Raw genomic sequence first — 15,852 nt, 5'->3', positions numbered from 1 at the left:
AATGGAGGTGGAGGAACAGGTGCTGAGTGAGGAGACAAAGGGGAAAGAGCCTGTGTTTAAGAGGCCGGCAAACAAGGCTAAGTCCAACAAACGCGCCAAAAAATCTAAACCAACTAAACCCGCAGCGTCTCCTTCTCAGTCACAGTCTCAGTCTCAGGCGACAGGTAGTGAGTCCGAGAATTCGGCCTCGGAATACGAGTGCGACTCCTCGGACTCCTCTCTCACCGAGAAGAAGGCGGGTAAAGCGGGGGTGTACAGCGTGGAGCAGGTGCAGGTTCCTCGATGACACCAAAGGTAAACGGAACGTCAAAGTTGAAGATTATTTTCCAAATCTGGAGCTGTTTATTACGTCTGTGAAGGGTTTTATGAGAAATGAAGGGGACGGGGGGATAGGGGAGCCCGAGATACATCGGCTCAAGAAATTATGGTTGAAAGTCCGCATGAAACTAGAACGCGATGATGACGCGAAGACCTGAGCTCTGTCTCGTGGCTCTCGCGCTGAGTTGGTTGTTAGCCACTTTTCTTTTAGGAATGTGTGACGTAAAAATCTTGACACTGAATGTGAACGGGGCGAGGGACGTGAAGAAAAGAGCGGCACTGTTTGAGCTGCTGAGGGTTAAACGGGTGGACGTTGCTATGGTACAGGAGACACACAGCGACAGGCGGAATGAGGCGGACTGGCACAGGGAGTGGGGGGGCACGGTGGTGATGGGACACGGGAGTTCCACCACTGCTGGAGGAGCTGTGCTCTTCTCGAAAGGTTTTTTACCGCAGTCTTATGTTTACGAGGAAGTGGTGGAGGGACGGCTTTTAAAAATCACAGCTAGTTTTGAGAAGGTTCACCTGGTTTTACTGTGTGTTTACGCGCCTGTGCTGCCGAGGGAGAGGTGTGCTTTTCTGGAGAAGCTTTCTGAGACATTAGAAAAGTGTGACACTGATCATTACCTGGTGGTAGGGGGTGATTTTAACTGCACTTCCTCGGTTTTAGACAGGAATCATATTGAACCTGATCCTGCGTCCAGACGTGTTTTAAATGATTTGATTGAGAAACATGATCTGAATGATGTGTGGAGAAATAAACATGGCACGGTTCGACAATACACATGGGCACACACTCGGGAGGGGTTTATTTCTCTGGCCAGATTAGACAGGTTTTATTGTTTTAAACACCAGTCACAGGTTTTTAAAAACTGCAGTATTTTACCTGTGGGGTTCACTGATCACTCTCTGGTGATCAGTAGTGTTTATATAAACTCTGTCAAGTCTAAAAGTGCGTACTGGCATTTTAACACGACCCTAGTGGATGATCTTCATTTTAAAATTTGTTTTAGTTTTTTTTGGGACACCTGGAGGTTGAACAGGGACAGGTTTGAGTCTCTGCAGCAGTGGTGGGACATCGGCAAAGTGCAGATCCAGCTGTTTTGTAAACAATACACTCTCAATGTCACCAACAGCATCAAACACTCTGTCACTGAGCTTGAGAAGGAGATAGTGTTTCTTCAGAATTTGGTGGAGTCCAGTGGGGAACAGGGTCACATCCAGACACTTCAAAATAAAAGAACGTCTTTGGCAGATCTGCTGGGGGTGAGAGCGCAGGGAGCATTGATCAGATCTCGTTTCCAACACATTTCTGAGATGGATGCCCCATCAAAGTTTTTCTTCAGTCTGGAGAAAAAGAACGGACAGAGCCGGTTCATTCACTGCCTCCGCTCCGCTGACGGCCGGGAGCTGACGGACCCAGCGGAGATCAGAAGGCGGGCTGTGGGCTTTTTTTCGGAGCTGTACTCTAGTGAGTATAGAGAGGACAGGTTAATCTCACAGCAGTTCTATGACGGACTACCGCAGGTATCACCCGAACAGAATGAGGAGCTAGAGCGGGTGATAACCATGCAGGAACTACAGAGAGCGTTACAGGGCATGGCAACAGGGAAGGCTCCGGGCATCGATGGCCTCCCGGTTGAGTTTTATAAGTCTTTCTGGGACGTGGTGGGGAGGGATTTGCTGGCTGTGCTCAATGACAGCCTGGTCGGAGGACGACTGCCGTTGAGCTGCAGGAGAGCGGTCCTCGCCCTGCTGCCTAAGAAAGGCGACCTCAGCGAGGTTAAAAACTGGAGGCCTGTGAGTTTGCTGTGCGTTGATTATAAAGTCCTCTCTAAAGTCCTGGCGAATCGCCTAAAGGAGGTGATGGGGCAGGTCACACACACGGATCAGGCTTACTGCGTCCCTGGCAGATCGATCCATGATAACATCTCGCTTATTAGAGACATTTTGGAAGTGTCTGGGTCGGGGCCCCCTTTTGGGCTCCTCTCCTTAGATCAGGAAAAAGCCTTTGACAGGGTGGAGCATAAGTATTTGTGGAATACTTTTGATGCTTTTGGTTTCTCACCAGGGTTTACTTCCATGATAAAGGTGCTTTACGAGGACATTGAGAGTGTATTGAAGGTCAATGGTGGTTTGTGTGCCCCTTTCACCGTGCAGAGGGGAGTCAGACAGGGCTGTTCATTGTCGGGGATGCTGTACGCTCTGGCCATTGAGCCAATGCTCCACTATTTGAGGAGAAACCTCAGTGGAGTTGTAATGGCTGAGAACATCCCACGGTTTTATTTAGCTGCGTATGCAGACGATGTGGTAGTAGGAGTCAATGGAGCCAGAGACGTTTCTGTTTTACACAACACTTTTAATGACTTTGCTCTGATCTCCTCTGCGAGAGTGAACTGGGGGAAGAGTGAGGGTTTGCTGGTGGGGGACTGGGACGGTGGAGAGCCGGCTTTGCCAGAGGGACTAACTTGGTCCAAGGGAGGTTTTAAATATTTGGGGGTGTTTTTAGGAAATCAAAATACTGAAAAGAAAAATTGGGAAGGATTGTTACAAAACGTACAGAACAGACTGAGTAAATGGAAATGGATTTTACCGAACATGTCTTTTAGGGGTAGAACACTCATAGTCAATAATTTAATAGCGTCGTCCCTCTGGCATCGTTTGGCCGTCCTGGAACCTCCACAAGGCCTTTTAAAGGGGATTCAAGCTTTTATTGTTGATTTTATTTGGGATAAACTCCACTGGGTCAAAAGAAGTGTCCTGTACTTATCTAGAGACGAGGGGGGTCAGGGTGTCATACACCTCGAGAGCAGAAGGGCAACTTTTAGGCTCCAGTTTTTACAGAAAGTTTTATACGGTCCTGCGCAGGCCCTGTGGAGGAACGTGGCGAAAGCTATTTTGCGCAAGGCTGGTGGACTGGGCCTGGAGGAGAGCGTCTTTTTAGTACACCCTGATCAATTGTCTTTTTATGGACTTCCTCTCTTTTACAGCAGTGTTTTTAAAACATGGACTTTATACAAGGTGGAAAAACAGACACCAGCAATCTCTGTCTACTGGCTTCTGAAGGAACCAGTTCTCCACGGGGCTCGACTCTCCTTGACCGATGGGAGTAACCATGGACAGTCTGAGAGGATGAGGAGCGCAGGTCTGATCACAGTGAAGGACCTAATAACATCTGCTGGAGTGGACTGTGACAAACCTGATGCTCTGGCACAGAGACTGGGGATGAGGTCCTGCAGGGTCGCTCTGCAGATGCTCTGCAGGTTTCAACGGGCGCTCACCGAAGACGAAAAGAGACTGCTAAAGAACTGGGACTGTCTACAAACAGGTCAGGAAACAGAGGGGCCCTTCCCCTGTCTGTGGATCAGCCCCAGACTCCCGGCTCCTGACTCTGGGAGCCCCCTGCTGAACTCTGGGGGTTTGAGCGAACTGCGTTTTGACGGTCTTTCTGCACGTGTGTTGTATAAAGGGTGTGTGAAAATATTAAATCAGACTGAACTGACCGGCCAGGTGGATACGCCCTGGAGAGCTCATTTTGGCCTCGCCAGTGACGTGAAGCCTGCCTGGAGGGCACTCTATAAACCACCATTGACCAAGTCAGCTGGGGATCTGCAGTGGAGAATTTTACATGGTATTGTCGCTGTCAATGCGTTTGTGTCCATTTTAAACCCCACTGTGTCTTCGGAGTGTCCTTTTTGCTCTTTAAGAGAAACAGTGTTCCATTGTTTTACACAGTGTTTTAGACTGAACACCTTATTTAAGACTTTAACTTCACTTTTTCAAAATTTTGGTGAATGTTTTAATCTTCATGTTTTTATCTGTGGTGTTCACTTCTGTCAGAAGAGAAGGAAAAAGTGTCAGTTGTTGAACTTCATTGTGGGTCAAGCCAAAAGTGCCATTTATTTTAGCAGAAAGAAAAAACTGGACTCTGGGTTGAATAGTGATGTCTGTCTGATTTTTAAAGGGCTGGTGAAATCCAGAATCAAAGTGGATTTTTTGTTTTATAAAATGATGAAGAACTTGGACAGTTTTATGAATGTATGGGACTATGATGGGGCTCTGTGCACCACAGAGGGTGGTGTTTTATTTTTTTCTGACCTTTTAAAATAAGAACTGGATTTAATTCCTGAATTTTTCTTTTTGTAAAAAAAGTGATTAAAGTTTGTTTAAAAACTCAAACTCTCTCTCTCTCTCTCTCTCTCTCTCTTCCTTTCTCTCTGTCTGTCTCTCTCTCTCTCTGTCTGTATGTCTGTCTCTCTCTCTCTCTTTCTTTCTCTCTTTCTTTTTCTCTCTCTTTCTCTCTCTCTCTCTTTCTTTCTCTCTTTCTTTCTCTTTCTCTCTCTCTCTTTCTTTCTCTCTTTCTCTCTCTCTCTTTCTTTCTCTCTCTCTCTTTCTCTCTCTCTCTCTCTCTCTCTCTCTCTCTCTCTCTCTCTCTCTTTCTTTCTCTCTCTCTCTCTTTCTTTTTTTCTCTTTCTCTCTCTCTCTCTCTTTATTTCTCTCTTTCTTTCTTTCTTTCTTTCTTTCTCTCTCTCTGTCTCTCTCTCTCTCTCTCACACACACACACACAAATGAAGCACTGCTAAATAAGATTAATTCCTCTCTATCTGGTATCTGAGCCCCTCCTCTGTGTCTGTTGTCTGTAGGTGGGGTTTCAGTGTGTAGAGTCCTGTGTGTTGGGGGCTGATGGACTCTGGTGACACAGCAGATTCGAGTGTGAGCGTTACTGGAGGAGATGAGAAATCTGTGTCAGGGGAGGACTCTGTGAGAGCTGATTGGGAACCAGAAGAGAGAGAAATGAGCTCAGCCGCCGTGCTTTTCATTAACCTATAACTTAAAGAGCCGTGACGAGGCTTCTGTTCCAACAGGATGGGTTTATGCAGTAAAGACGTTTTGTCCCCGTCACCGCCGCCGTGATCAGCTCTGATTCTGAAGTCTCTGTAGAAACCACTCGGAATCACAGAATAACAGCTTACGCAGTTAATTATGCAGACATTTTTCAAAACAGAAAGGACTGGATTTTAGTGTGAAATAACCAATACGTCTAATGATCTTTAATAATGAATTACGCGTTAAAACTTTAGAAGCAAAGCCTTTTTTTGAATGTAGATGTTAATGACTGTGTGGGTAACATTTAAATGTAACAGGGTTTTGCTTGACGTTATTTAACAGCCTCCATATACAGCGTGGGCCATTTATATGGATACACCTTAATAAAATGGTAATGGTTGGTGATATTAAATAACTCATTAAAGAATAAAGTTACCTTAAAACCAAGTACACCATAGTTTTTCTTGTGAAATTCCCAATAAGTTTGATGTGTCACATGACCCTCTTCCCATTGAAAAACAAAACTTGGTTCCAAAATGGCCGACTTCAAAATGGCCGCCACGGTCACCACCCATCTTGAAAAGTTTCCCCCGTCCCATATACTAATGTGCCACAAACAGGAAGTTAATATCACCAACCATTCCCATTTTATTAAGGTGTATCCATATAAAAGGCCCACGCTGTAGATGTATTGCATTTAAAAGTATATTTAAGAATAGTTTCCAATGTACATCCTCTAACAACAACATCTGGAGTTTCACATATGATCACATCAGGTGGTACATTCTTGTCATAGAACTGCAAATGGAGACAAGAGTGTTGTCACAATACTGTGCTTTTGTTTTGTTGCCATGGGTTACCGTGAAACAAACTGAGGAAACTCTGATTTGATTAAAATGTACTTGGCCATGCCCTTTTTTACTGCTCCATTTCACCAACACCGATGTGGAACAGAGCTGCAGGAAAACAGCACTCACTGTGGTAATGTCCTGGAGATCATTCACACAGCTGTAAATCACCTTAGAGAAGGCTTTTAAAAACCCGATCCACTTCAGAAGAGCAATGAGACCAGCCCTGCTTTAGTGCAACAAGCTTTCAGCCTCATCTCTGGTGGAGTCTTAATAGCGTGTAGCACATTACTGTAGAAAGATATGTTCATAATCACTAGACTGTAGTAGAGAGAGAGAGAGAGAAACTGACTTTTCAAATACTTTAATTTACATTAAACAACAATCAAAGACAAAAAAACAAATGTAAACAAGAACAAAAAGATGCTCTTTTTAAGTAAAGCCCCCAATAACAACCCCCCCCCCCCCCACACACACACACACTGCGCAGAGAAAGACTCAGTGTTGTCAGTCAGAGACTTTAACACCAACCCCTTCACCATCAGGACAGGGTCAGTGTTTGTTCCTCCTGCTGCACCAGATCGCCAGTTTGATCGCCCCGAGAACGACCCTGTCCCTTTTAGAGACTGAATACTTTGGCCCATAAATAAACACACTGTGGTCAAAGACCCCTGGGATCTTCAGGCTCCAGTCTTCGGCCACTCTTACAACCTGCCTTAACCTGAACACTGAGAGAGAGAGAGAGAGAGAGAGAGAGAGAGAGAGAGAGAGAGAGAGAGAGAGAGAGAGAGAGAAATAAAGAGAGAAAGAGAGAGAGAGAGAGAGAAAGAAAGAGAGAGAGAGAGAAATAAAGAAAGAAAGAAAGAGAGAGAAAGAAAGAAAGAAAGACAGAAAGAGAGAGAAATAAAGAAAGAGAGAGAAAGAAAGAGAGAGAGAAATAAAGAAAGAGAGAGAGAGAGAGAAAGAAAGAGAGAGAGAAAGAAAGAGAGAGATACAGACAGACAGAGAGAGAGAGAGAGAGAGAGACATAGAGAGAGAGACAGAGAGATAGACAGAGAGAGAGAGACAGACAGAGAGAGAGAGAGAGAGAGAGAAAGAAATAGAGAGAAAGAGAGAGAGAGAGAGAGAGAGAGAGAGAGAGAGAAAGAAAGAGAGAGAGAGACAGACACAGAGAGAGAGAAATAAAGAAAGAAAGAGAGAGTCAGACAGAGAGAGACAGACAGAGAGAGAGAGAGACAGACAGTGAGAGAGAGAGACAGAGAGACAGACAGTGAGAGAGAGAGAGAGAGAGAGAGAGAGAGAGAGATGTAATCTTTGAAAGCATGGAGACCCACTCTTGCTTCAAATCTGAGAAAATACAGTTAAATAAAGAGAAGAAAATGTTCAGTTCAAATAAAAAAAGACGCTGATGTTCGTAGAGCAAAGATCTAGCCTCTAACCAGCGCAGAGTAACGTTGTCTGTCAATAAAATCACCGAGGTGTGGTCTACACTGTAAAAATAATATAAATAAATAAGTCAAACACGTGTAGCGTTGTGTTCAAAGTGTTTTATCCGAGAACCAGTTCCGTTTCTTGTTACCACCACAGGAACTAACAAGTTAAACATTTTACAACCGCAAATATCCTCATGTCTTATACGTGTTTAACATATGTATCTCAACCTTAAAGGGTGCATGAAGCTTAAAGGGTTAAGGACGTTTTAACCTAACACACACACACACACCTCAAACCTTCAACAATCAGGATGATTGACTTGTCTTGTTGTGTTCGAAGGCAGGGCAGCGATTTCAGTCCCAGCCTTCGTCAGAATTGCGTCAGAGCCGACGAATTCACGAGAGAGAGAGAGAGAGAGAGAGAGAGAGAGAGAGGTGTGTATTCTCCTAGTCATATAGCGCAGAGACTATCAGCGAAGGGTGGGTGCTAGAAATCCAGCAGCAAGCCGCAAGGAGGAAGAGAATACGGCCAGCTGCTCCCCGAGGAAACGAGCGAGCGTCTATATTTATTGCGTACAATCTCTTTAACATTCAGCTTCTCAACGGAGAGAAGCGAGAGAGCGCGTGGAAGGGATTTGGCGCCAAAAAGCACCGGAGCGTGGTTTCAGCACCGCGGACAGCGATGGCTCCTGTGGCCCCTGAACAAGCGCATTTCGGTGAGTACACCCCCGGAGCACGTGTTTACAGTAAGAGTTAAAGGTCCGACGTCTGTCCGTGTCCCCACCTTTCAGACGGACCCTTAGGTGAAGACGTGGCAGCGGCTCATGAAACCTTGCGTTATTCCTTAGGCACGCGCCATGGCTATTAGTAGAGCATGACATCATTACTGTGGACCGAGGAACCGTTCTACAAACCGAGGTTCTTTAAGGAATTCTCTCTGAAGAACAGTTTCGGAGGCTCTGTTGTGTCAGAGCTGGGTGTGCGGCCATTAGGACCCCGAATAACCCCCTGATAACGGAAATCAAGACCCTCTGGAGAAAGTGGGAGTGCCCAATTAAAAAAACACAAATAGTTCCCAAAGCTGTTGCATAAGATCCACTTTTAAAATGGGTTTTTCTTAGTTAAAGATGGTGGTTCTGTTTACGGTGTCTCTGTTCTACACAGAAACCTTTATTCAAGGCTTATTCACCTTGTACAACTACAAACAAACACACTCTACATTAACCTTAGGAATCAACAGCTTTACCAAGAGTTCACAAGGAGAACCTCAACCTTTAATGAAGAACCCTTAAGGAATGCTTCTCTTATAGAGTTTAATGTTAAAGTTAGGGGCCGTCTAAAAACGGGAGGAATATTTAGCTGCATTCATCCATCAATGAAGACATCCCACAAAGAGAGAAATACAAACTTGTTTGTGTGTGTGAGAGAGAGAGGGAGGGGAGGGGGGGGAGAGGGTGTAATTCCTCGGAGAGGTGCACCCACCATGCAGTAGGAAATTTCCACTCTCGTCCAGCACAAGAGCATTACATTGTTAACATCAGATCACCAGTGGGTGTAACAGCTGAGAGTCCCCTCTACGCTCCTCACACACACTGGTTGTGAAGTCAGGCCAGAGCCCATTTAGCCAAACACACACAACCTGCCTATAATTTACAAAGCCACGCTGAGGTGTGAAGCCCACACACTCGGTTGGCCATCGCTGATAGGTGTGAAACTACAGCGTTATTCTCAGGGTGTTTTGGCTTTCCTGAGTCACAGCCAACTACGTCAGTCACGATATCGGTTTATTTATGTGTGCTCCCTGAGGTAATGGTACAGTGCGTACTTAATATGCTTGTACTTGAAAGAGGCAGCACCGTTGGTTACTACAAGGACCTTCTATTTAAGAGGTTCAAGACTATTATCTAAGGCATAACCTCACAAACATTACTTTCTGGCACCTTCACTCTTAAGAATATGAACGGAAAGATATGGCGTTTTTGCTCCTGGGCTCCCCCTAGAGTTGCAAAGTGTAATTTACGTTTACAGCACTCTCCTATAATCAGGAGAGGGGTGGGGGTCAGAGGAGCATCATAATGATTTAGCATCTGTTATTTGAAGGTGTAAATACGACGTATCAGTTTCTTTAATCAAGGCTGGCACCTCCCTGATGAGAGTTTAGCTTTAGCTTTAGCTTGTAAATATCTAACGTGATGTTGGTGTTGTGTCCTCAGCGGAGGTTCCTGTGAGCGTGGCCGTGGTCAGCGTCTTCGGCCTGGTCTTCAGCGTCTCCGCCTTCGCCTGGATTTGCTGCCAGCGCAAAACCAATAAGAGCAGCACCAAGACCCCACCTTACAAATTCGTCCACATGCTGAAGGGGGTGGACATATACCCTGAGAGCCTAAACGGCAAGAAGAAGTTTTCCGGAGAGAAAGCAGACCCCACACAGGGAAAAAACAGCCCGAGTCCCACAGGGGGGCGCCCTGCTTTACACCTAGACCTGGAGAAGCGAGACCTCAATGGGAACTTCACGTTCAAGCCTCCAGCTTCACTCCATCCCAAGGTGCGAAGCTCTCCAGACCTGGACATCCCATCCCCACACCCTGGGTTTGGTTCGGGGAGCAGTCAGGAGGCCACGACTCCAGAGAGCAGCCTGTCGAGCCAGATGCCCACACCGGCCCTGGACAAGCCACGGGACAAAGAAGGCGGCCTAGGAACCCTCTTCTTCTCTCTTGAGTACAACTTCGAGAAGAAGGCCTTCATGGTCCACATCAAGGAGGCGCACGGTCTCTCCGCCACCGACGAGCAGTCCTTGACCTCTGACCCTTACATCAAGCTGACCTTGCTCCCGGAGAAGAAGCACAAAGTGAAGACGAGGGTTCTGAGGAAGACTCTGGATCCGGCCTTCGACGAGACCTTCAGCTTCTATGGTATCCCGTACGCTCGCGTATCCCAGCTGGCTCTGCACTTCATGGTTCTCAGCTTTGACCGCTTCTCCCGCGACGAGGTCATCGGGGAAACGCTCGTCCCATTGGCTGACGTCAACCTCTCAGAGGGGCGTGTCTTCATGAGCCGTGACATCATCAAGAGAAATGTACGGGTAAGGGGCATGGCTCTGTTGCGTATTTCTTCATCACATTCAGGAAGCCTTTCCTTTCAACAAAAACGGGTTAAATATAGGTTTAAATATGAACATAACATTTACAAAAAATTTTAAGAAGTGTTCATTAAAAACATAAACATCCCTTGAAAGGTGTTTTCAGAAAACCAAATATTATTTTATTTATAGATTTACGAGTGTAGATCCTCTGTATTTGTCTTTTTTTATCAGAAATTATCAGGAGAGTAATTTCTAGAATAAAAGTCCTGTTTATTTTTATTTATTTATTTATTTTTTTGCCAATTTCTGTCTGATATCTTTTCGATGATGAAACAATATATTTCTATTGAGTGGATGAGTGTGATGTGATATCGTGTGTGTGTGTGTGTGTGAGAGGGGGTTGATGTAGAGCGAGGTCGATAATAAGACGTCTTGTATAAGATCTCCGGTTTCCTCCTTCAGTAATGCAGCATTAGAACTGATCGATAGTGAGTCGGCGGATTGTGGGCAGCAACAGACACACCCAAGAGCACAAGGATGATGACTGCTCGGTGTGTGTGTGTGTATCTGGGGGTGGGGTGACACTTTTAGATGTGACCGTGTCTTTCACAATGATGGCTGCCGATCGGAAATATTTACATTTGAAGCAGAATTCGTTTTGAAGTTAGATTCCCGAAGACTGAGCTGAGCTTTGCCAAAGCCAGAAGAATCATGTCCCTGCAGGAAGTTGGCATCCCATTCCTGAGGGAGGGACATAAACCGAGCGGGAACATTGGTCGGAAGTCAGACAACACAAGAACACCTCTCTTTTCACTGGAGGGTGATTTATGTACTGACTGGTTCGTCCTTAGCCCCAGGATGGCTATTGATTTGGACAGTGCTTTTCTTCACAGTCAGTTGGATATGCAGCACATCTCTTAATCACTCCAAACAGAAAGGCCCCGCAGTCGTCTAAAAGTAATAAAACCTCAGTTATGATAAATCTCTGTCAAAACACAGAGCAATCGGCACCGCCCTGACGTGCCCTGACTTTGACAACATGATTCCTCCATTATGCACAGAACAATGGACTCCATTTGGAGTGGAAACAGAAGCCATTATCCACTGCTGGTGACTGCAGCTGAAAACAGTCAAACAGAGGTAATTACGTCTCATTGGTCGGAAGACGGAATCAGTGCCACAGCGGCGACAGATCCCTGCTCTCGGGCGCCATGGCAACCTCTCGCTCGGTTCACACATTAGGAGTAGTACATAGTGGATGCAGTGAAGGAAATTAAACACAACGGTTCTCATGTTACACAGATAAGAGGAGCTCAGCGAGACGCTGAATGAGTCACATGTTTTTAAATTGGTGCAAGAGAAAATGTTTTCACGTGCCATGATATGTGTTGATGGGAGCTCTAACACCTTCAGAATGTTCAGAATGGTTCCCACGGTAACTCGTTCACCATGCACTACAGAGCCTTTACCGTACTGAACGGACTCGAGAACTCACAGACCAACGCAACATCTCCACATGACCATAGTGAGATGTTGGGGAAATGCTGTTGATTAAATACACGTATAATTAATACGCTGTCTCCTTTTTCCCGTTTCTTTAGAGGAGTGCAGGGCGGGGAGAGCTGCTCTTGTCGCTGTGTTATCAGTCCACCACCAGTACCCTGACCGTAGTGGTCCTGAAGGCTCGCCACCTGCCCAAGACTGAACCTAATGGCCCATCAGGTGAGTGTGGTGTCTGCAGCCCAGTCCAGTGCTGCGTGAGTTTCCTCCGGGTGACTGTCTGTGAGGAGTGTGGTGTGTTCTCCCTGTGTCTGCATGGGTTTCCTCCGGGTGACTGTCTGTGAGGAGTGTGGTGTGTTCTCCCTGTGTCTGCGTGGGTTTCCTCTGGGTGACTGTCTTTGAGGAGTGTGGTGTGTTCTCTCTGTGTCTGCGTGGGTTTCCTCCAGGTGACTGTCTGTGAGGAGTGTGGTGTGTTCTCCCTGTGTCTGCGTGGGTTTCCTCTGGGTGACTGTCTTTGAGGAGTGTGGTGTGTTCTCTCTGTGTCTGCGTGGGTTTCCTCCGGGTGACTGTCTGTGAAGAGTGTGGTGCGTTCTCCCTGTGTCTGCATGGGTTTCCTCCGGGTGACTGTCTGTGAGGAGTGTGGTGTGTTCTCCCTGTGTCTGCGTGGGTTTCCTCTGGGTGACTGTCTTTGAGGAGTGTGGTGTGTTCTCTCTGTGTCTGCGTGGGTTTCCTCCGGGTGACTGTCTGTGAGGCGTGTGGTGTGTTCTCCCTGTGTCTGCGTGGGTTTCCTCCGGGTGACTGTCTGTGAGGAGTGTGGTGTGTTCTCCCTGTGTCTGCGTGGGTTTCCTCTGGGTGCTCCGATTTCCTCGCACAGTCCAAAAACACACGTTGGTAGGTGGATTGGAGACTCAAAAGTGTCCGTAGGTGTGAGTGTGTGAGTGAATGTGTGAGTGTGTGTGTTGCCCTGTGAAGGACTGGCGTCCCCTCCAGGGCCACGAGTAGGCTCTGGACCCACCGCGACCCTGAACTGGATAAGGGTTACAGATAATGAATGAATGAATGAATGAATGAATAAACACACACACACACACACACACACACACACACATATGTAATATAGACAATAAAGTGTTCTCCTCCTGCATTAGCACTGGTTCACAATGATGTATTGTAACTTTGCTTGTTTCAGCAGAAGAAAATGTTTGCCTTCACTCTCTAAGCTGATAAGCATCATATAATCCAAAATATATAGACACACTGAGAGAGCACAGGCGCGCGCCTAAGTGGGTAAACGTAGAAACTCATTCTTGGCGTAACAGTGAAGTGCAGGGGGAGTTTAAGAAAACCCTGACCTGAGCCCCAACAACTCATAAACCTAATGTCACACATCAGACACAGCAATCACTCTCAACTGCACCCAGCGTTTCCCCGACATCGACCCAGCTATCGATCCCTGCGACCTGAGCCCAGTACACAGCTGCTTTACGAGAGATACTCCCTCTCTCTCTCTCTCTCTCTCTCTCTGTTCCTCAGTTTCACTTTATTATAAATTCAGGTTGTTTTTATTAGCACCCACAAAGCTTTGGATGTGAAGGCAGAGAATGTTGAAGCAGGAACTGTACAATAATAAAAATTAACATGTGGTGAAGTGCAGTATGCAGTAGGTTTCATTCCCTGTGAAAATAAGCTTTCTCTCATTGGCCTCATTAAACAGATCTGGTCTAGCGTTATCTACTTGGTTTTGTGTGATATTTATAATGATTGACAGTGTTTGATCTTCTCTCTCTCTCTCTCTCTCTAGACCCCTATGTGAAGGTAAACCTGTACCAGGGAAAGAAACGTGTGTGCAAAAAGAAGACCCACGTGAAGAAGTGTGCGCCAAACCCCGTGTTCAACGAGCTGTTCGTCTTCGATGTGCCCTCCGAGGAGGGTCTGCAGGACACCAGTGTGGAGCTACTGCTGCTGGACTCGGACCGGACGGCGAGGACACCGCTGATTGGACGCCTGCTGCTGGGCACCTCCTCCCCGGGCACTCCCGGAGAGCACTGGCGTGAGATCTGTGACCACCCGCGTCGTCAGATCGCCAAATGGCACGTGCTGTCAGAAGACTAGCTCGTCACCATGGCAACCGACAACAACAACAAAAAAAACACCCAGGAACTGTCAAATAACGAAAAATGGGAGCGGGTGTGGTTTTGGGGGAAAAACACCTTGGACTTTTACTGTGCTTTCAGAAAGTCCTCAACAACTGAAAAAAAATCCAGAATTTCAGAGTTTACCACAAGGAATCTGCTCTGGAACAGCTGGCAAAATCGTAAATACAAGCAGTGAACTCCGGAAGGCGTTGGGTTAGCTGAGTTAACTGGTGCGTTTGGAAGGTCTCTGTCAATTTGTAACGCTGGAAAAGTGTGTTGTCATTAACTTGTAGCTACCGGCAGTCGACAGACCAACTGTTGAGGGTACTGTGGTAACGATCTTATGTACAACAAATATATGCACTGGGACTGACAGATAATGTCACACACTGCAAAAAATACAAAAACGAATAATAATAATAATAATTACCGCTGTGTTTACATGTCAGAAAATCTGTGCGTTTGGACGGCCATGTCATCAAACTCGTACCAACACCCCACAGCCCTCAGTAACTCATCAACTTATCTAGCGAACTAAACATATTCACGTTACGTATACGTTTAACTGCGTGTGCGGCCTGGTGTTACCCAGAGCTTCTAAACTCTAGCTTAACATACCATTGGTATTTACGACTTTGTCAGCCTTTTGAATGCAATATACTTGTGGTACTCTTGGAAATCCATGGATTTATAACGGTACGAGGGCCATCTGTACGCTCCATGATACAAGTGATGTCATCCGTTTGTCATTTTGTTGGGAAAGGGGTTCTTCGGCGGGGAAAGGCCAGCTGAACTCGGCCAATCAACGATTCCAAAGACAGTCTGTGGACACCTACTAGCGCTTCTTGTTATATTTCGTAAAACACCCGACCGGTCATCACCTTGTGCAGTGCCGAATGTCATAAATGTCTCTATCGCTGTTTGCTCTACTTAGTATCAATATTACTCAGCTGTACGGAGAAAAAAAATCGGAAAACCACGAAGCAGTTGCTATGACGCTGTAAATAAACGTGAATAATTCTTTTATTTTTACAGAAGCTGTGTGTTACTCGATCAGAAGTCCAAACTGGTTTCTTCTCTTATTTTGTAATTCATTTTTGGTTGGTTTTGTTTGTCTGTGGTAGGTCATATATCATATTTCAGCCGTGTGGAAGCAGCCTAAATTAGGCAACAACAAAACCCTGACTGATGTCTATGTACAATGGACTGCATGAGCTGAGGAAGACTGGATGTCTGGGATGTGTCTGTCTGTGTGTGAGTGTGAGGTGTGTGTATGAGTCTGTGTTCAGTTCTGACTGGAGTGAGAGTGAGAGAGAGAGAGAGCGAGAGAGAGAGAGTTTTCCTCTTTACCGTGAGCACAATGGCAGAATGTAATATTCATGTACCTTAATATAAAATGTCAAGTTCAGAGAAAAGAATCACCGCCTCTTTGTTTCTTTCATAAATCCAAAGCATTTTGTGAATGAAGCTGATTCAGCTGCTTTAATGGAGTTAAAATATGAGTGTGACGTCTGACTTCAGGTCATTTACTGCAATCCAATGCAATAAGAGTGGGTCAGCAGTCTGAATGGGGCATAATCAGAGAGATGGAGAGGTGGGAGAGAGAGAGAGAGAGAGAGATCTATCTAATGATGTAATGTTTCAGTGGAATAATTTATGAAGTAGTGAAGTAGTACACTGTTCTGTTGGGACTGCCAAATATGTCCTCTCTC

The 15,852-nt window shown here is 46.0% G+C and overlaps 1 protein-coding gene across 1 annotated transcript; it reads left to right on the top strand.

The window, feature by feature from the left end:
- The first annotated feature begins 7,891 nt into the window (after positions 1-7,891).
- syt4 (synaptotagmin IV) lies at positions 7,892-15,545 on the top strand. Its single transcript, XM_066681713.1, has 4 exons — positions 7,892-8,142; positions 9,640-10,505; positions 12,107-12,227; positions 13,807-15,545. The coding sequence occupies exons 1-4, from the start codon at positions 8,109-8,111 to the stop codon at positions 14,115-14,117; spliced, it is 1,332 nt and encodes a 443-aa protein (XP_066537810.1). The 5' UTR covers positions 7,892-8,108; the 3' UTR covers positions 14,118-15,545.
- The last annotated feature ends 307 nt before the right edge of the window (positions 15,546-15,852 follow it).

Source organism: Hoplias malabaricus, chromosome 9 (genome assembly GCF_029633855.1).
Source record: "Hoplias malabaricus isolate fHopMal1 chromosome 9, fHopMal1.hap1, whole genome shotgun sequence".
NCBI classification, from domain to species: Eukaryota; Metazoa; Chordata; class Actinopteri; order Characiformes; family Erythrinidae; genus Hoplias; species Hoplias malabaricus.
This window is presented reverse-complemented; position numbering and strand designations above follow the sequence as displayed.